At 42.0% G+C, this 17,725-nt stretch overlaps 2 protein-coding genes across 9 annotated transcripts in view; one reads left to right on the top strand and one right to left on the bottom strand.

Annotated features, from left to right (window-relative positions):
- On the top strand, positions 1 to 16,356 carry IFT46 (intraflagellar transport 46). 3 transcript variants are annotated; one of them, XM_061203509.1, is made up of 12 exons: positions 1 to 156; positions 896 to 992; positions 4,487 to 4,566; positions 7,075 to 7,214; positions 8,892 to 8,966; positions 9,122 to 9,215; positions 10,011 to 10,139; positions 11,565 to 11,686; positions 12,051 to 12,117; positions 15,079 to 15,139; positions 15,425 to 15,510; positions 15,870 to 16,356. In XM_061203509.1, the coding sequence occupies exons 3-12, from the start codon at positions 4,522 to 4,524 to the stop codon at positions 15,963 to 15,965; spliced, it is 915 nt and encodes a 304-aa protein (XP_061059492.1). In that variant the 5' UTR covers positions 1 to 156; positions 896 to 992; positions 4,487 to 4,521; the 3' UTR covers positions 15,966 to 16,356. The 3 variants fall into 3 exon arrangements, with proteins under 3 accessions (XP_061059492.1, XP_061059494.1, XP_061059493.1); XM_061203511.1 differs by lacking the exon at positions 10,011 to 10,139; XM_061203510.1 differs by lacking the exons at positions 15,079 to 15,139; positions 15,425 to 15,510; positions 15,870 to 16,356 and adding an exon at positions 13,699 to 13,990.
- The window catches only part of TMEM25 (transmembrane protein 25), a 20,369-nt gene continuing 10,797 nt past the window's right edge, over positions 8,154 to 17,725 (bottom strand). For 3 of the 6 annotated variants that reach the window (XM_061203501.1, XM_061203503.1, XM_061203500.1), the window contains exons 8-9: positions 13,659 to 13,728; positions 8,154 to 8,236 (exon numbers count right to left, since the gene is read on the bottom strand). In XM_061203501.1, the coding sequence (XP_061059484.1) occupies positions 8,230 to 8,236; positions 13,659 to 13,728 (77 nt within the window). In that variant the 3' untranslated portion in view covers positions 8,154 to 8,229. The remainder of the gene's footprint in view (positions 8,237 to 13,658; positions 13,729 to 17,725) is intronic. The other 3 variants (XM_061203505.1, XM_061203506.1, XM_061203507.1) reach the window with 3 other exon arrangements.

Here is a 17,725-nt window from a genome sequence, read left to right on the forward strand (position 1 = left end):
TTTTTTGCTTAGCGACTGACAACAGTCCGGTTGCTCCGAGTAGAAGCCCTTGGCCTTCTTCCAAGTAGAAGTGGCCTGGCCTGAGATTGAAGTGAGACCCCAGCCTTAGGCTGGGGTTCTTTCCACATAGAGGAGACGGATTCAGAGGGGCTACAGGTAATTCGTACTTACCCTAGCAGAAGAGAACTCTCTTTCTCCCTCTGTAGAGGAATAGAAAGGACTCCCCTTCCCTCTCCCATCTCCCCTCCACCTCTTCCCATCTTCTTGACAACTGTTCTTTGCCCCCTTCCTTCACGCCATCACCAACCATCCTGCTTCCTTTACTCCCCAAGAAACTTAAGTGGGATCTGACATACAAGACGGGGGTGGTGTGGTGGGGGTGAGGGTGATGCTTTCGGGATTATTGGGTGGGACCAAGAGACTGGAGTTTACCCTCTCTTCGGGGAACGCCCCTCCCTCCCTGATAACCCCCGAGACAGAACTCTTTCTAGAGCCTCTACAGCCTCCCCTGAGAAACTCCGGCCGCCTTGCGAAGCTGATCGAACCGGAGGAGACAGCCGTTATCTACAGACGAATACTGTTTTGCCCTTGCGCGGGTATCTTACAGCTTTGGGGAGCTGCTGCAGAAATTGGCTGTCGTTTCTCTCCACGATTCCCTCGTTCCTCAGCCAGCCTGCCAGCAGTTCCTAAATAAGGGCTGCAGCACAATGACTTAACTGCTTGACCTGGGGCCAAGAAACCTTAAGGAAAGTTTGAATTGGGGGGGTGAAGGTTTCAGGTAAAACTGGTGTCTTGGGTAAGGAAGAGGAACCAATGCTGGTTTGGAATCCACCTCCCCACAGAGTGCTTAATGTCCCGTGATAGGAGCTCTGTAATCATATTTCCTTTTGCTTAGACCAAGATCGTTGAAAACCAGACATATGATGAGCGTCTAGAGATTAACGACTCTGAAGAGGTTGCGAGTATTTATGCTCCAACCACAAGACACAAAGGTAAGAGAGGCATGAAGAGGAAAGAAGAGAAATGGTTGTTTTTTGTTTTTCTCTTTGTTTTGTTTGTTTTGCATTTGTAAGTCAGCGGTTATTAAAAACAAACCAAAATTTGTAAAAAAAAAAAAAAAGAGTCATCTCCAAATACACCATGAGAATCAAAACTGTTGATCTCGCGTGAATGACATGTAGCTTAGAACTTAGCCATACTTTCTTAGAAACAGAAACAAAACAATTGTCTATTACCACATGGAGAATACGTTTGACCCTGGTAGGTACCACCTTGAGGGTTGCAGGATGGATTCATGATTGTCCCCAAGAATTTTCTATTTTCTATTAGCAGATGTTGGCTTTCAGAGTCAAGTTACTTGCCATTGCTTCTGTTTTCCAACTAGTTAAGGGGGGAGAAAACACAGCCACCCAGATTGCAGGATCTTCCATCAACCTAACCAGTGTTCCCCATCGCCATTTACTTCATGATACTGTTCTGCCCACAGTCTGCCAGGGGTTCATGTTTGTTTGTTTAATTTATCAAAACTCTTTTGCTCAGTTCTGAAGATGCTTCAGTTACCTATCCTTAACCTGCAATTCCAATTGAAACCTCAACAGAATATTTTTAGAGGACGTGACACCATCATTTGTTCAACAAACATTTTTTGAATGCCTATTATCTGTCAGCCTTATGCTTGGCACTAGGTATACAGTTTTTTGTTTGTTTCTTTGTTTTGGCCGCGCCACGTGGCTTGTGGGATTTGAGTTTCCCAACCAGGGAATGAACCCAGGTCTTCGGCAGGGAGAGCTCGGAGTCCTGACCACTGGACCGCCAGGGAATTCCCAGGTATACAATATTAAAAGAGACACTGACCCTGCCATCCTGATGCCTGTAATTATGGGAGACAGATGCCAAATGAATAAAGAAACACAATTACAAATGTGTTAAGTGCATTGATGGAAGCAAAGAGTTTGATGTTATGGAGAATATTGGTGAGGAGTGGGATCTACTTTTGATGGAGTGGTCAGGGAAGACCTAAGGAGATGATGGTTGAAACTGAAAGGTGAGAAGGATTTAGACACAGAGGAAAAGTAGGCCAGGAAGAGGGAGCAGCTAGTGAAATGTGAAAAGGCCCTGAGGCCAGAAAGAACTTGGGTTAGTTTGAGGACTTGAAAGAGACCAGCATATGGTAGGAGAGAGTAACCTCAGAGGTAGTCAGGAGGTATAACAAGCAGGGCTTTAGAGGCCATACTGCTGTTATGCATGGCATGGATTGAAAGGGGCAAAGGTGAAAGCAAGGAGCCAGTTAGAAGGACCGTCGCCATGGCTGAGTTGAGGTGATAGTGTCTTGGATGTGGGGAGGAAGTTGAGAATAGAGAGAATTGGCAAATGCTAGAGGTATTGTTGTAGTAGAATCACTAAGACTTGCTGATGGATTGGATTTAGCTCTTGAGTTAGGAATCGAGGATGACATCCAGGGTTGTTTGTTTATTGTGGTAAACTTGCCTAATATAAAATTTACCATTTTAACCATTTCGAAGTGTACAATTCAGTAGCATTAAGTACATTCGTGTTGTTGCGTAAGTATCTCTACTCTCTATTTCCAGAACTTTTTCATCATCCTGAACAGAGTTATTGTTAAACAATAACTCTCCATTCCCCTCCCCTCCCCCCCGCCCCCCAGCTGCTGGTAACCTCTATTCTAACTTGCCTCTGTGAATTTACCTATTGTAGGTACTGCATAAGCAGAATCATACAGTGTCTGTCCTTTCCTATCTGGCTTATTTCACGTAGCTTAATGTTTTCAAGGTTCATTCATGCTGTAGCATGTGTTAGAATTTCCTTCCTTTTTATGGCTGAATAATATTCCATTGTTTGTATAACCACATTTTGTTTATCCATTTGTCTGTCGATGGACACTTGGGTGGTTTCCACCTTTTGGCAATTGTGAATATGCTGCTATGAACATTGGTGTACAAGTATCTGTTTGAGTCCCTGCTTTCAGTCTTTCGGTGTATGGAAAGACACCCAGACACACCTAGACACCCAGGTGTTTGTTTTTTTTTAACCAGGTCATTGACCTACTTATTTTTTTGTTTTTAATTTTTAATTAATTTTTTAATGCCTGTCATACATATTTATTTATTTATTGAAGTATAGTTGATTTACAATGTTGTGTTACTTTCAGATGTATAGCACAGTAATTTGGTTTTATTTATTTATTTATTTATTTATTTATTTATTCTTTTTCAGATTCTTTTCCCTTATAGGTTATTAGAAAATACTAAGTATAGTTCCCTGTGCTATATAGTAGGTCCTTGTTGGTTATCTGACACCCAGGTTTTTTGTTTTTGTTTTTTAATATTTATTTATTTATTTGTTTGTTTTGGCTGTGCTGGGTCTTAGTTGCAGTATGCGAACTTTTAGCTACTGCATGCAGGCTTCTTAGTTGCAGCATGCAGGATCTAGTTCCCTGACCGGGCATTGAACTGGGGCCCTGTGTACTGGGAGCTCGGAGTCTTGCCCACTGGACCACCAGGGGAGTCCCCTGACACCCAGGTTTTTGACTTGAGCACATTTATAATCTTGCCACCTGTGGACATTATAATTTGTTTTCAATTTAGGCAATTTAAAAGGCAGAAAAATGGTGTTTAGTGGGCATTCATTTGACTTAGAAATCATTGAACATGTTTTCATGCCAGTTAATAATATCTTACATCTGGTTATGCTTTTAATTGTTCAGAATATTTTATTGCTTTTATCTTATAGACACTGATTGAGATTCATATTTGTGACTACTATTTGCCAGGAACTAGGTCATTTCCTTCCACATAAAATTTTTTTCAGTTGATCCTTACAACAATCCTGACTGAGAAATATTACTGACCCCATTTAGAAGTGGGAATACTGAGACTCAGAGAGGTTAAGTCATTTTGTCCACCTGATAGAGTTGTCCTATAAACCCAGTCTTCTGACTATAAATCCAGCACTCCTTTTGCTTTACTAATTACTAACCTCATTTCACCAATATGTAAACTAAGGGCAGATTTTATGCTATTTATATAATGTCAGATAATCAGTATAATGTCTAACCTAATGCCTTAAGCATAGTAATACTTAGTAAGTATATCTCGAATTGAATTGACAGAGCCATGACTAGAATTCAGTTTCCTGTCTTTCAGCTAGATATTCTTATAAACCCTGTTCCATAAAATGGTTAGAGCATAAAATATAAACGAAAAATATCTGTCTTTGAAAATCATTTTAACAATAACCTAGGGACTTCCCTGGTGGCACAGTGGTTAAGACTCCACGCTCCCAATGCAGAGGGCCTGGGTTCGATCCCTGGTCGGGGAACTAGATCCCACATGCATGTCGCCACTAAGAGTTTGCATGCCACAACTAAGGAGCCTGCCTGCCACAACTAGGACCCAGCGCAACCAAATAAATATTTTTTAAAAACATCCAAAATACAATAACCTAAAGGGAAAACTTTTCTTCCAAGGACTTCGTCGTTCCACCCATCTTCCTAACAAGACTATGGCTGACAACAGCAGTGATGAGTACGAAGAGGAAAATAACAAGGTGCAGTATAACCCACAGCTTCTTGTGAAATTTCTGCTTTGAATTTTTAGTAGTTAGTTTGAAATGACACTAGTTCAGTAGCAAACATTTCTTAAATACTCACCTCCAGTGATTGGGTTCCTTTGAGCTCATGGAGGACAGTCAAGAGCCAAGAGCATTAAGATTTTGACTCTCCTTCAGGAATAAAGCTTACTGTTATAGCTGATGTTCTGGTGAGAAGTTTCATATAACACAGGCCAGGGTTTCACAAACTTTTCTGGTCATAATCATCAACTGGGGTACTTATTTAAAAAAAACAACAGATAGGAATTCCCTGGTGGTCCAGTGGTTAGAACTCTGTGCTTCCACTGCAGGGGGCATGGATTCGATCCCCTGGTCGGGGAACTAAGATCTCACATGCCGCGTGGCACGGCCAATAAATAAATAAGTAAATAAATAAAATTTTTTTTTAATTTAGAAAAACAGATTTCCAGTCCCCACCCAGAACTGCCTAATCAGAATCTTGAAGGTAAAAGCCTGCAAATGTATATTTTGAGCAAGCACTCCAAGTAATTCTTATGATAAAGAAAGTTTGGAATGATTGATCCTGGCATTGGTTCACTGTCAACAGTTGTGATACTGCTAGTATTTTGTGAAAGAGACTTTAGTTTTGAAGTCTTAAGGCCCAGATGTCACTTTGGTGTTATTCTATGAACCAAGAGAATCACCGTTTCTGAAAGCGAGATGAGAAGACGCCTACAGCTCTAGCCAGATAGGGCCTTAAATTTGCACATGTGGGCTAACAGCCCCTGTGTTTAGGCTTAGCACATGGTCCAATGGTTATGTTTTAATCGTCCTCCAAGAACAGGCGTTTTGAAAACTCAGGTGAAGGAGAATATTTGAAGTAATGCAGAAAGCTGTAGCAACAGAGATGGATTTCATAGACAGTCTAAAAGGTAATGTTTTAAGATAGCCCCACTTTGTGACTAGTGTGCTGTTTGACATCTTACCTACAAAGTAATTTTTTGGCATCTTGTCTGTGGTATATAAAGTCTTCTCCCATAGGTCAGAGATTTTGCAAAGCACTACTTTGAGGAAGCAGACAAAAGAAAAGTGAACAATTTTCCTAAATTGACCTCCTAATTTTGTATATTCACCCTAAATTTTTCTAGTTTTCATCATGATGTAGTCAATATTCAAGGCTCATTTATCTCTCCAATTTAATATGCACCCAGAATCAGCAGATAGGATCCACTTTTGAATAATCTTTGAGCTGACGATATTCTTAAAAATCTCCCCTTGCCGGACTGCTTCCCATGTGACCAAGAATAATTTGGGCAGATTTTGAATTAGGAAAGAACACTATGGGAGATTGTATACCAATAAGGCATATTCTGCAACTGTGTCGTCAGTCTCACATGTTACAGATTAGTTAAAAAATATTTTTATCTATGTATAATAAATCTGTGTTATGCTTAGAGGAGAATGTAACCCAAAGAAGTTTTTGATGTCCTGTAATGTGTCACAGTTTTATATGTCAGTAGCTGCTTTAATGTAAAAGAAACGTTAAATAATTTAAAAAACTAGAACCAATCATCTCTTAACCTCAGTGTAAGCCATATGGCATATGGAAACCAAGCCTGAAAAACCTATTTTTAAAGGGGGCCAATTGGCCACCCTTTAGGTCCTAAGTGAGGGCATGCCACAGGCTCCAGGCCCTAGAGTCAAAGACATGGACCCTGTCCCAACTGCCCCGGCAAGCCCAAGCACCACCTCACCCCTTCTCGTCGGCTTGAGGGTGGGGTGGTACATCTAGAACCAGAAGCCCAGAAAGGTAGGTCGTAATGCCAAGGACAGAAGAGTCTCTTATCTTGAGATATAATGTACAGTCATTGCATTTAACTTATGGGGGAAGGGAGGGGAACCATGCATAGGTCAGATACCCATTGAATGGAAAGGGAAAACCCACAGTCTCCGGAACTGCTGGTCAGAATCCAGGCACAGGGTTGATTATGAACTTTCTTCTTTTGATAGTTACAAGCAGCTTACCCTGGGCAGTCTTGCAAATTAAATACTATATTTCCTCCCTGTGATCTTTGTGAGTATTAAGATTCCCTAAAGTGTGTCTTCCCTATTTCATCTTCCCCCATTTCTTCCCAAAATAACTATTATATTTAGAGTTGCTTTCTTCTTCAGAAGTCCCTCAGTTTTAGAGTTGAAGCTGACTGGATAAAGTTTATGCAGAGTTCTCAGAATCTCCTAAGTAATAGGTAAAAGAGATATGTATTGGATAAAATTTATACCCAAGCCTCGAGCAGAGGAAGAGACCATGGTTATAGTGGGGACTTAGTTAGTAGCTAAGGAGGAGCAGAAGAAGGTTCTCGAGGCCCTTCTGGGGAGTGCTTCCTTCTCTTTCCAGTGAATTGGTGTCAGGCGGGAGGGTTCTGGTTAGAGCACTAGGAGAGAACTGGGTAAAGGAACAGTAAATTTCTTCTTACCTGGACCTTTCTATCTCCTGCCCTATCTCAGGAGAAAAAGAAGACCTCGCAGCTCACGCCTCAGCGGGGCTTTAGTGAAAACGATGATGATGACGACGACGATGACTCATCTGAAACTGATTCTGATGATGACGATGATGATGATGAAGAGCATGGGGCCCCTCTGGAAGGGTGAGGAAAGCCCCCTTGCCAAGGAGGAAAACGCCTCCTTCAGAACACTGGACAGGAGGACGTCAGTGAGAAGTGAAATTCCAGCAGCTCTTTTGATCTCCTCTATTTAGGATTAGCAGATGCTCAGAAACCCAGTGTAATGAGTTTTCCTTCTTTTTCGGCTCTACTGCCCGAATCCTGTGATGTCACTTGCACTATCGGAAACACCTGTGGGCTCAGGGATTTTACGAGGATTTGCTGAGTCAGTTTAACTGATGGTCTCTGACTTCAAGGAGTTCACATTCTAGGGAAGAGAAGATAAATTTATACACATAACAAAGCATTTCTGTTTAGCAAGGAAAACATACATGCACAGGAACATTTCTATTTTAGGCTCAGACCCTTTTAGGACGGGTAGAGAATAGGTGCATCCAGAACCCTGTATTGAGGCAAAATGTTCCTGCATGATGCTTCAGTAAAAATTCTCCTCACCATGTTCCAGCTCTGGTGCTACATTAATCATGGCCCACCCCTGTAGGTTTTAATCAAAGTAGATTCTAAAGCCCATTCACTTAAAATACAATTACTGGTGTAGCCAATCAGAATTCTTTCTAGCCATTAAAAAGTATGAGGCAGCACTCTATGCACTGTAAAGAACAATCTCCAAGGGACATTGTTACATTTTAAAAAGGTATAGAAGTCTTTATGCTGTGCTACCATGTGTATAAAACAAATATTACATAAGCTATCTCTAGTCTACCCTAGGAACTAATAATACTGATTATTCTTGGGAGGGGAACTTGGTGGCAAGGGAACAGGGGTGGAAGGGGACATAACTTTCCACTGTATACATTTTGTACCTTTTATTTCCTATCATGTGCATGCATACTTTATTCAATGAAGTAGTTTAATAAAAATAAAAAGTTACCTTTGAATTATCCACCTGAAGGTAGACACTAAGTAAATTAGGCAAATGTTTAATACCAGACTGACTTTTCATGCTTCCCAGTTTACTTCATGATTCTGCTTCCATAAATTATAATCTGGGGAAATATAAACTATTTAGTTTTTTTGTTAAGCAACTCTTCCCAGAAGAACCTTAAATAACTCTCCTAGTCACTTATATACTTTGTCGATTCATTACATTTTACTTAATTATAGTCATTAATATGTACTCTACTACTTTTTTACTGTATACATTTCATGTATTAATACAAGTATTTTTTAATAACTGCAATATTCATCTTGACATATCTAACCATCTCTCAAGTGCTGGACATTTTGTTTCTAATTTTTTACTTTTATAAATAACACTGAAAAACATCTTTGTAAAAATTGCTTTTTTTCTTGGCGTAAACCATTTTCACGTCAGAAATTAAGATCTCATTCCATCTTTTCTCTTCATCCCCTTCATTCAAAAAAAAAAGGGAAAACAATTTCTGCTACATTCCAAAATTTTTTTAAATTATGTTTTGGATTTTCTGTAGCTCTGTTCTTCATTGTCAGAGATAGCTGAGCGCTAATTATAATCATTTTTAAAGTTACCTTGCAAGCTGCTCAGAAAAGGCAGATGTGGGTGGAGCAGAAACTAGGTTCAGAGTCATATGCCCTGTGGCCAGAGTAACACCCGGCCTGAACCAGGGCTCAGCAACCCCTGCTCTTCTCTGGCTACCTTGAACCACATTTTCCTTTCCCCAGGGCCTATGATCCTGCAGATTATGAGCATTTGCCAGTTTCTCCTGAGATTAAGGAACTCTTCCAGTACATCAGTAGGTGAGTACCAGGCCCTCCCACCATAACCCCCAGCCCTGCCTTGCCCTTTCCTTCCTCTAGTCTGAAACATGGCCATTCCCCTTAGGTTTTTTCAGCCTGAATAATAAAGTAAGTTTCTCTGACAGTCTCCACCTTCCCGTGGCAATATCTCCTAGGTATACACCTCAGTTGATTGACCTGGACCACAAACTGAAACCTTTCATTCCTGATTTTATCCCAGCTGTCGGGGATATTGATGCATTCTTAAAGGTACAGTCAGAACATCCTAAAACTGACTCCTTAGGTGTTTCTTCTGACCCCTCTATCACTCTAACAGTTCCACTAATTTCCCTGACTAGCAATAGCTACCTTAATATATATTCTTCATTTCACTGGAGTTCTTAACTTGCTCTCAACTCCATACTCATTGCTATTAGGTAATAATTGATTATCTCATTAGGTGTTAAAAATTTGTCATATATCTGCCTCCTAATTATCCATGACTTCAGCTTTATATTTAAAGTCCTATAGATCATGTATTTTTTTCTAGGTAGTATTTTAGTACAGCATGATATACAGGCATGCTTTTTTTTTTAAAACATTTTGTCTTCTTTTATTTATTTATTTATTTATTTATTTATTTTTGGCTGCCTTGGGTCTTCATTGCTGCACGTGGGCTTTCTCTAGTTGCGGCGAGCAGGGGCTACTCTTTGTTGTGGTGTGCGGGCTTCTCATTGCGGTGGCTTCTCTTGTTGCGGAGCACGGGCTCTAGGCGCTCGGGCCTCAGTAGTTGTGGCACTCGGGCTTAGTAGTTGTGGCGCACGGGCTTAGTTGCTCTGTGGCATGTGGGATCTTCCCAGACCAGGGATCAAACCTGTGTCCCCTGCATTGGCAGGTGGATTCTTAACCACTGCACCACCAGGGAAGTCCCAGGCATGCTTTTTAATACTAGAAATAATGATGAACCAGAAGAGTTCTTCCTCTTCAGCTTATTGGAAGCAAGTGTACCTTTTTATATCCCTCCCATGTTTTTTTTCTCTGCTTTCTTACCTTTCTCCTAACCAGGTTCCACGTCCTGATGGAAAGCCTGACAGCCTTGGCCTACTGGTACTGGATGAGCCTTCTACAAAGCAGTCGGACCCTACAGTGCTCTCACTTTGGTTAACAGAGAATTCCAAACAGCACAACGTCACAGTAAGATACTAGCCTAGCACAGGCCCCAGCTCCAGGGGGCCGAGAGTAGAAGCCTTGCTAGTATTTGAACAGTTGACTTACTGCCTATTAAAAGGGATGGCTATGGTTTCAACCAGCCCTATTTTTTTCAATAACAGTTGTATTAAGATATAATTTACCTACCATGAAATTTACCCTTTTAAATTGTACAATTCAGTGACTTTTAGTACATTCACAGAGCTGTACAACCATCACCACTATTTAAGAACATTTTCATTATTCCAAAAAGAAACCCCTTGGGAATTCCCTGGCGGTCCAGTGGTTAGGACTTAGCACTTTCACAGCGGTGGGCCCAGGGTTCAATCCCTGGTGGGGGAACTAAGATCCCACAAGCTGCGAGGTGGGGCCAAAAACCAAACCAAAACAAAAAGAAACCCCATACCCATTAGTAGTCACTCCTCTCCTCATTTCCCCTGCTCTTAAACCCTGGTCACTACTTCATTCCCTTTTTTATGGCTGAATAATATTCCATTGTATGGACATACCATATTTTGTCTATCCATTTACCAGTTTCCATTTCTATTCTGCGTCTATGAACGTGTACAAGTTGTTGCATGCACATATATTGTTGTCTTGTGTATATAGGTAGGAGTGGGATTGCTGAGCCATACGGAAACTTTAATATTTTGAGGAACTGCCGAACTGTTTTCCAGAGTGGCTGAATCATTTTACAATCCCACCAGCGATGAATTAGAGCTCCAATTTCTCCACATCCTCGCCAACACTTGGTATTGTCCGTCTTTTTTATTCTAGCCATCCTAGTAGGTGTGAAATGGTATCTTATTGTGGTCATTCCTGTCCTATTGACCTGCCCCCTTCCCCTGGCTGCAGAAGATTTTATCAGGGTTTCCTATAATCTTCATTTGGCTGCTGGCAGGCTTCCCTTTTCAGCAGCTACCTTGAATACGAAATAGCAGCATATGATGAGCCACTCTGTAAAAACAAGAGTAAAAACATCCTTCAAGGGCTTCCCTGGTGGCGCAGTGGCTAAGAATCCGCCTGCCAATGCAGGGGACACGGGTTCAAGCCCTGGTCCAGGAAGATCCCTGATGCCGTGGAGCAACTAAGCCCGTGTGCCACAACTACTGAGCCTGCCCTCTAGAGCACGTGAGCCACAACTGCTGAGCCCGTGTGCCACAACTACTAAAGCCCGGGCGCCTAGAGCCCATGCTCCGCAACAAGAGAAGCCACAGCAATAAGAAGCCTGTGCACCGCAACAAAAGAGTAGCCTCCACTCGCCGCAACTAGAGAAAGCCCACGCACAGCAACAAAGACCCAACGCATTTATTTATAAATAAATAAATTTATTTTTTTTTAAATTCTAGAAAAACAAACAAAAAAACATCCTTCAATGCCATCAGCCAGGCTTTCCCCTTACTTTTCTAGCAACATATGAAAGTAAAGAGCCTGGAAGATGCAGAAAAGAATCCCAAAGCCATTGACACATGGATTGAGAGCATCTCTGAATTACACCGTTCCAAGCCCCCTGCGACTGTGCACTACACCAGGTAAGAAATAGTACATTCTTCACTGTAGTAACCCATGGTAACAGTCACCACCTATAAAGCCATTGCTTCTGAGAAGGGGGTCCCTAGGCTGGGGCATATTTGAGATATATCAACCTGAGGATCTATGGATCCTGGCTGCTACTGGCTAAGAGTGCAGACATAAAGATTATGATTTATCTGGTATTATTACTTAGCCAGCTTCTCCAAACCCCAGGTCTTGGGTAAGTTTGGCCCACCCAGTCTATGTTCTCCTGAAATCCTAATGTGCCAGACTGAGAATCTCCCTTCAGTCTAGAATATCCTGTTGCAGAGATTGCTGATACCGGCCCATGTTTTCTATTCACGTTTACCTCTGTACTTGTAGGCCTATGCCCGATATTGACATGCTGATGCAGGAATGGTCTCCAGAGTTTGAAGAGCTTTTGGGAAAGGTGAGTGGAAGGTAGCAGGAGCTAAGAAAGTGTGGCATTCATTCTAGGGCCCAGTGTTTTCTCTCTTCTTGTATTACTATTATCATTAACTTTTAAATTAAAGTATAATACAAAATCAGAAACATACACATAAGTGTTGATTAACTTTCACCAACTGAACACCTTTGTGTAACCAACACATCAGATCAAAAAAACAGAACATCTCTGGCATCCTGGAAGCCCCCTCAGGCTTCCACCTCCCAACGTAACTATTTTCCTGACTTCTGATAGCACAGATTAGGTTTGCCTGTTTTTTTGTTTTTTGTTTTTGTTTTTTGGCCCTGCCGCGTGGCTTGCGGGATCTCAGTTCCCCGACCAGGGATTGAACCTGGAATCAGTGAAAGCCCAGAATCCTAACCACTAGGCCACCAGGGAACTCCCTAGTTTTGCCAGTTTTGTATTTTATCTAAATATAATCATGTTCCTTTGTGTCTTATTTATTTGCTCATCTATATTGTTCATCCATATGGAGAGTCATCCATATGGTTCACACATCATGGTTATATATTTGTTCTCACAACTGTATGGTATTCCATTGTTTGAATATATCCATTCTATGATAGCCATTTGGGTAGTTTCCAGTTTGGGGATATTACAAATTACTCTGTAATATTACTGTCCTATTACTATGAGTACATACCTTTTGATGAACATATGTACTTTCTGTATTATCACTTTAGACTCTACCTTTTCCACAGAGGTGTATATGCTATTCTAAGAAACTGAAGTCCCATTCATAATGATCCTAAATTTTTTAAAAGTGCCCAGGAATATATTTAATAAGAAATTGTCAAGACTTTTTTGAAAACCAATTATAAAACTTTACTGAAGGGCAGACACAAGCTCTGAGTGAATGAGGAGTCAAGCCATGTTCCTGGAGGGAGGGGTCAATCGCTCAGCACTGTCAGTCCTCCCCAGTTCACCGTGGAAATGGAAGGCCGTTTCAATTAGGATTTTAACTGCATTTTTTTAGAAATTGAAAATTCGGTAACAAAGTTTATCTGAGAGAATAAATTTTTAAGACTAATCACGAAAATTTTAGGGAAAAAATGAGGATTTTCCCTGTCAGATATCAGAAACACATAATAAAGCTGTAGTAAAAACAATAAGGTACTGGTTAGGAATAGAAATAGATCAGCAGCACATAACAATCCAGAAACAAACCCATGTAAATGTAGAAATTTGTTGTATAAGAAAGATGGTTATTTTAAATGATTAGAGAGACTTCCCTGGCGGTCCAGTGGTTAAGATTCGCACTTCCAATGCAGGGGGCGTGGGTTCGATCCCTGGTCGGGGAACTAAGATCCCACATGCTGCGTGGCCAAAAAAAAAAAAAAAAAACCTAGCTGGGAATTAAATGATTAGAGATAGGATGGGTTGTGATGAGATGACTGACCAGCCATTTGAGAAAAATTAAATAGATCTAAGCCTCAACCATATGCATACAGGAATTCCAAATGAATTAAACAGTTAAAACAAAAATAAAACTATACAGGACTTGCCTGGCGGTCCAATGGTTAAGACTCCACGCTTTCAATGCAGGGGACACGGGTTCGAGCCCTGATCGTGGAACTAAGATCCCGCATGCCATGTGGCGCGGCCAAGAAGAAAAGAAGTTACTTACATATATATGTGACAACATTACTGTCCAAGCAAAAAGCTCTTACATATCAAGAAAAGAAAACTGAGCAAAGATGATAACAGGTCCTTCCTGGGCATGGTGTTTAAAATTGCTACACCACGTTCCCCAAGCTCTTTCCCTGCTTTTTCTCCATGATACTTACCTTCTAACATATTGTATACCTTACTTATTTTGTCTTTTGTTTCTCCCTACTAAAATATAAGCTCCATGAAGACAGAGTTTTTGGTACGTGTTTATTGAGAAATTGTTGTAAAAGCAAAGAATTTGAAAACAGTCTCTTTTCTCACAGCATTTTAAAGCTATAGCTGAAGAAAAATGTCTGATTAGGGAATTGAATAGATAGATTGTAGTACATCCATTCAGTGAAATACACAGTGGAAGATCATTTAGCCTTATTTTGCTCTGATACAGAGAGATACCAATGACATGTTGTTACGTGGAAAAAGGAAATTGCAGAACCATCTACTCTGGTTTTTGTAAAAAGAGAACAAAAAATTTTTAAGAAGCCAGTGGTTTTTAAACTTACAATATGAGTTTAGATCTGGAGCCTGCTGAGATGTCATGTCATTTTTTTCTGTTCCTGTGGTGTCCAAGGACCATTAGGCCTTCTAACACCAAGTAACTATAAATACTTGGCCATAACTTGGGTCCAGTTTCTTCTTCACAAATACACACAGGAAGACTGCATGGCAGTATATTTTACTTATAAAATATTTTGGTCCTGTTGTATCATCTGCTACTTTGGTAGTTAATGAGTATAACCAATTCCACTTTACTGATCAGGGGGAAAAGAAAAGGCACGTTGTATTATTTGCTAGGGCTGCCATAACAAACTGCCACAGACTGGGTGGCTTAAGCAACAGAAATTTATTTTTTCACACTCTGGAAGCTAGAAGTTGGAGATCAAATTGTCAGCAGAGTTGATTTCTTTTAGACCCTTTCTCCTTGGCTGTCTCCTCCCTGTGTCTTCACATGGTCTTCCCTCTGTATGTGTCTAGGTCCTGATTTCCTCTTCTTATAAGGATTCCAGTCATACTGGATTAGGGTTCACCCTAATGACCTCATTTTAACTTCTCTTTTTTACGACCATATCTGCAAATATAGTCACATGATCTGAGGCATTTAGAGGTTAGGACTTAAACGTATGAATATTGGGGGAACACAATTCAGCCCATGTCACCCCTTATGCTCGGAGCTCTTTTCCTTCAGAGAGAGTGAGTGATGCTAGGACCACTGAAATTTCAGCCTTTTGACTCGGGTCCATCCCGTGCCCCTCCTAGGTGAGCCTGCCCACAGCAGAGATTGATTGCAGCCTGGCAGAGTACATAGACATGATCTGTGGTAAGCCCTTCCATCCCTTCCTTGACCCCCATCTCTGGATAAATTCATTGTGGGCTGTTGAAAAGGCTGGTTTACTCTGAGTTACAGCCTTTACTTTAAGCCCGTTGTGCTATTTGGCAGCATGCGAGGGTGGTATTTGGGTTTATGTGACTACCTGCTGGGTATTTAACCCACAGAGTTATAGTAACACATCCCGTCTGGGAGGGGACTGGCCATCCTCAACAGAAATTCCCCATAGCTTCCGGGTTTTTGTTTATTTCTGCTCACGGGAGCTCTCGATTTCAGCCGTCCTAGACATCCCCGTCTACAAGAGTCGGATTCAGTCCCTCCACCTGCTCTTTTCCCTCTACTCGGAATTCAAGAACTCACAGGTGAGACGAGCATTGGAGATTGACTTAAGCTGTAGTGAGGATTGCTGCTGTCGCCACTATTTGGGGTCTGCTGTGATTCTGTCCTGTGACAATGGAGGACGTCTCTGCCTGGAGTTACCATCACCCTTCCACATCACGAAGGGAACTGCAAAGCAGGCAGGGGTGGGGCTTGTAAAGGAAGGGGAAGTAGAAGCAATGTGGGCCTTAGACAAGGCTAGGTAAGGATCTACAGTGGACAGTCATTCTTACAGGAGAACCAAGTGGCCTAATGAATGGAAGCAGGAAGCAAGGTTAGTTCTTGCTAAAATGTAGTAACTAGTATGTCCCCAATCCTTCACGTTCCCTCTCTCTCCTCACAGCATTTTAAAGCTCTAGCTGAAGGCAAGAAAGCATTCACCCCTCCATCCAACTCCACCTCCCAAGCAGGAGATGCAGAGACATTAACCTTCAGCTGAGACACCTCCCATGTCACTCTGTTTCAAGGCTGAGCTGGCTTCTCTGCCCCATCTGAGAAGGAGGGATCATTGTCAGCCACTTGGCAGCCTTGCCTGCCTCACAGCTTGATTCGGAGACAGCGCACGTCTTACTGCCCTCTCTGCCAGAAAGCACTGCCCATGGTCGTTAAATGGCTAATGCCTGTGTCAGAGTTCCTTCCCATGGAAATTAATTATGCATCTACACCACTGTGGGGATGTGAGTTAGAAGCACTGGAATTCCTGGGATCCCAGGATGCTCAGGTTGGGAGGAAGGCTTAAAAGATGTTCTTTTGAGATAACAATAGAATTATTTTCTTTCATTCTTAAAGTTAGCTGGCAAAGATTTTACAAATAAAATGCTCTTATCTTTCAGGTTATCCTGCTGTCCTTTAATATGAAAGAGAGAAGGCAGACTGAGCAAAGGCAGAGATAAGGAACTTGGCCTAGGAATAGGCATTGAGTGAATAGCAGTTTAAGCAAATCAACTTTGTGAAATAAAATCAAACCCCAGTCCTCCAAGGTTGGCAATAGAGGGGAAACTTTTTTCTCCCAGAGCTTATTTTTTCTGGGGGTCTCCCACCAGGTAGTGCTACCTGCCTTACAGGCTACCTGCCTGTCTAGCTCCAGACCTGTCTGGTTGTGGACTCAGGGAGCCTAGCTATTGCAGTCACCCAGCTGAGAGATGATGGTGTCTTGGACTGGGTGGTAGTGGTAGAGATGGACAGATTCAGGAAACATTTTGGAGGTTATATCAGCTAAGCTCCAGTCAGGAAGTCAGAAACCATACTAGTTATTTCTAACAAAGGATGTTAAGTATGGGCAGTTGGTTACAAAAGTGTTGGAAGGGCTGAAGAAACAAAAGGGAGAATGGAGAGTGCTGAAGGAACAAGAGGTTAAAGGGGAGTGTCCACTGCAGCGGCTGGAAACAGAAGAGCTGTCGCAGGTCCGAGACCCTCACCCGAACTACAGCCACCCTGGGCAAGGGCTGCTGCCTCCTCTCTCCCACCCTCTCCTAGCTTGCTGGTGCCTCCCACTGGCAGAAATTAACAGCTGGCAAGGGAATCTGGAAAATCGAGCCGCAGAAAGTTTAGAAGGGAAGGTGTGGGGTACGAGGCAACAGATAAACAACCAGGAGAGGTGGAACCAACAGAACTTAGTGATAGAATGTGGGGGAGGGAAAAGAAGAAAGGGTGACTCCCAGGTTTTCTGGCTTGAGCAGCTGGGCGGGTAATGGAGCCAAGTACTGAAATACGGGGCAAGAACTGATCGGAGGGGAAAATTACAGTAAGATGCTACAGCCTAATACATACCCGAGAAACACGTGACAGGAGGGGCATCGTTTCCTACAGACCCTTAAGCCAACTCTGATGTTCGCCTCATGCTTGAACTTGAGCAGGAACATCTGAGCTCAGGCCTCACTTTGACACCATGTTGGGACCAGGTGCTCTGCTCTCAGATGGATGCCTTTAATGCTCACATTTCACTCAAGGAAAAAGAGAGGCAAAAACGTGATAGGAACTCAGATTCTCCATCAGGTTTTCAGGGAACAATCAGACTGCCTTCTTTGGCTAGAACTGAGACTCAGCACTAGTAAGTATAGTCGACTCTCGTTATTCACAGTAGCTATGTTCTATCAAGTCACCGCAGACACTGAATTAGCAAATACTGAACCACTGCTCCTGGGGGAAATAGAAGGTAAGGTTCCTGTGTGCCTCTGTCCTAACATTTTCGTCAACAAC

This window comes from Eubalaena glacialis, chromosome 10 (assembly GCF_028564815.1).
Source record: "Eubalaena glacialis isolate mEubGla1 chromosome 10, mEubGla1.1.hap2.+ XY, whole genome shotgun sequence".
Taxonomy (NCBI): domain Eukaryota; kingdom Metazoa; phylum Chordata; class Mammalia; order Artiodactyla; family Balaenidae; genus Eubalaena; species Eubalaena glacialis.

What these genes read in the sequence shown, in the direction of transcription:
- IFT46 (XM_061203509.1), top strand. Translation starts at nt 4,522, where the DNA reads ATGGCTGACAACAGCAGTGATGAGTACGAAGAGGAAAATAACAAG. An exon ending in ATATTGATGCATTCTTAAAG is followed by an intron (nt 9,216 to 10,010) that starts GTACAGTCAGAA and finishes TCTCCTAACCAG; the next exon opens with GTTCCACGTCCTGATGGAAA. An exon ending in TTGAAGAGCTTTTGGGAAAG is followed by an intron (nt 12,118 to 15,078) that starts GTGAGTGGAAGG and finishes TGCCCCTCCTAG; the next exon opens with GTGAGCCTGCCCACAGCAGA.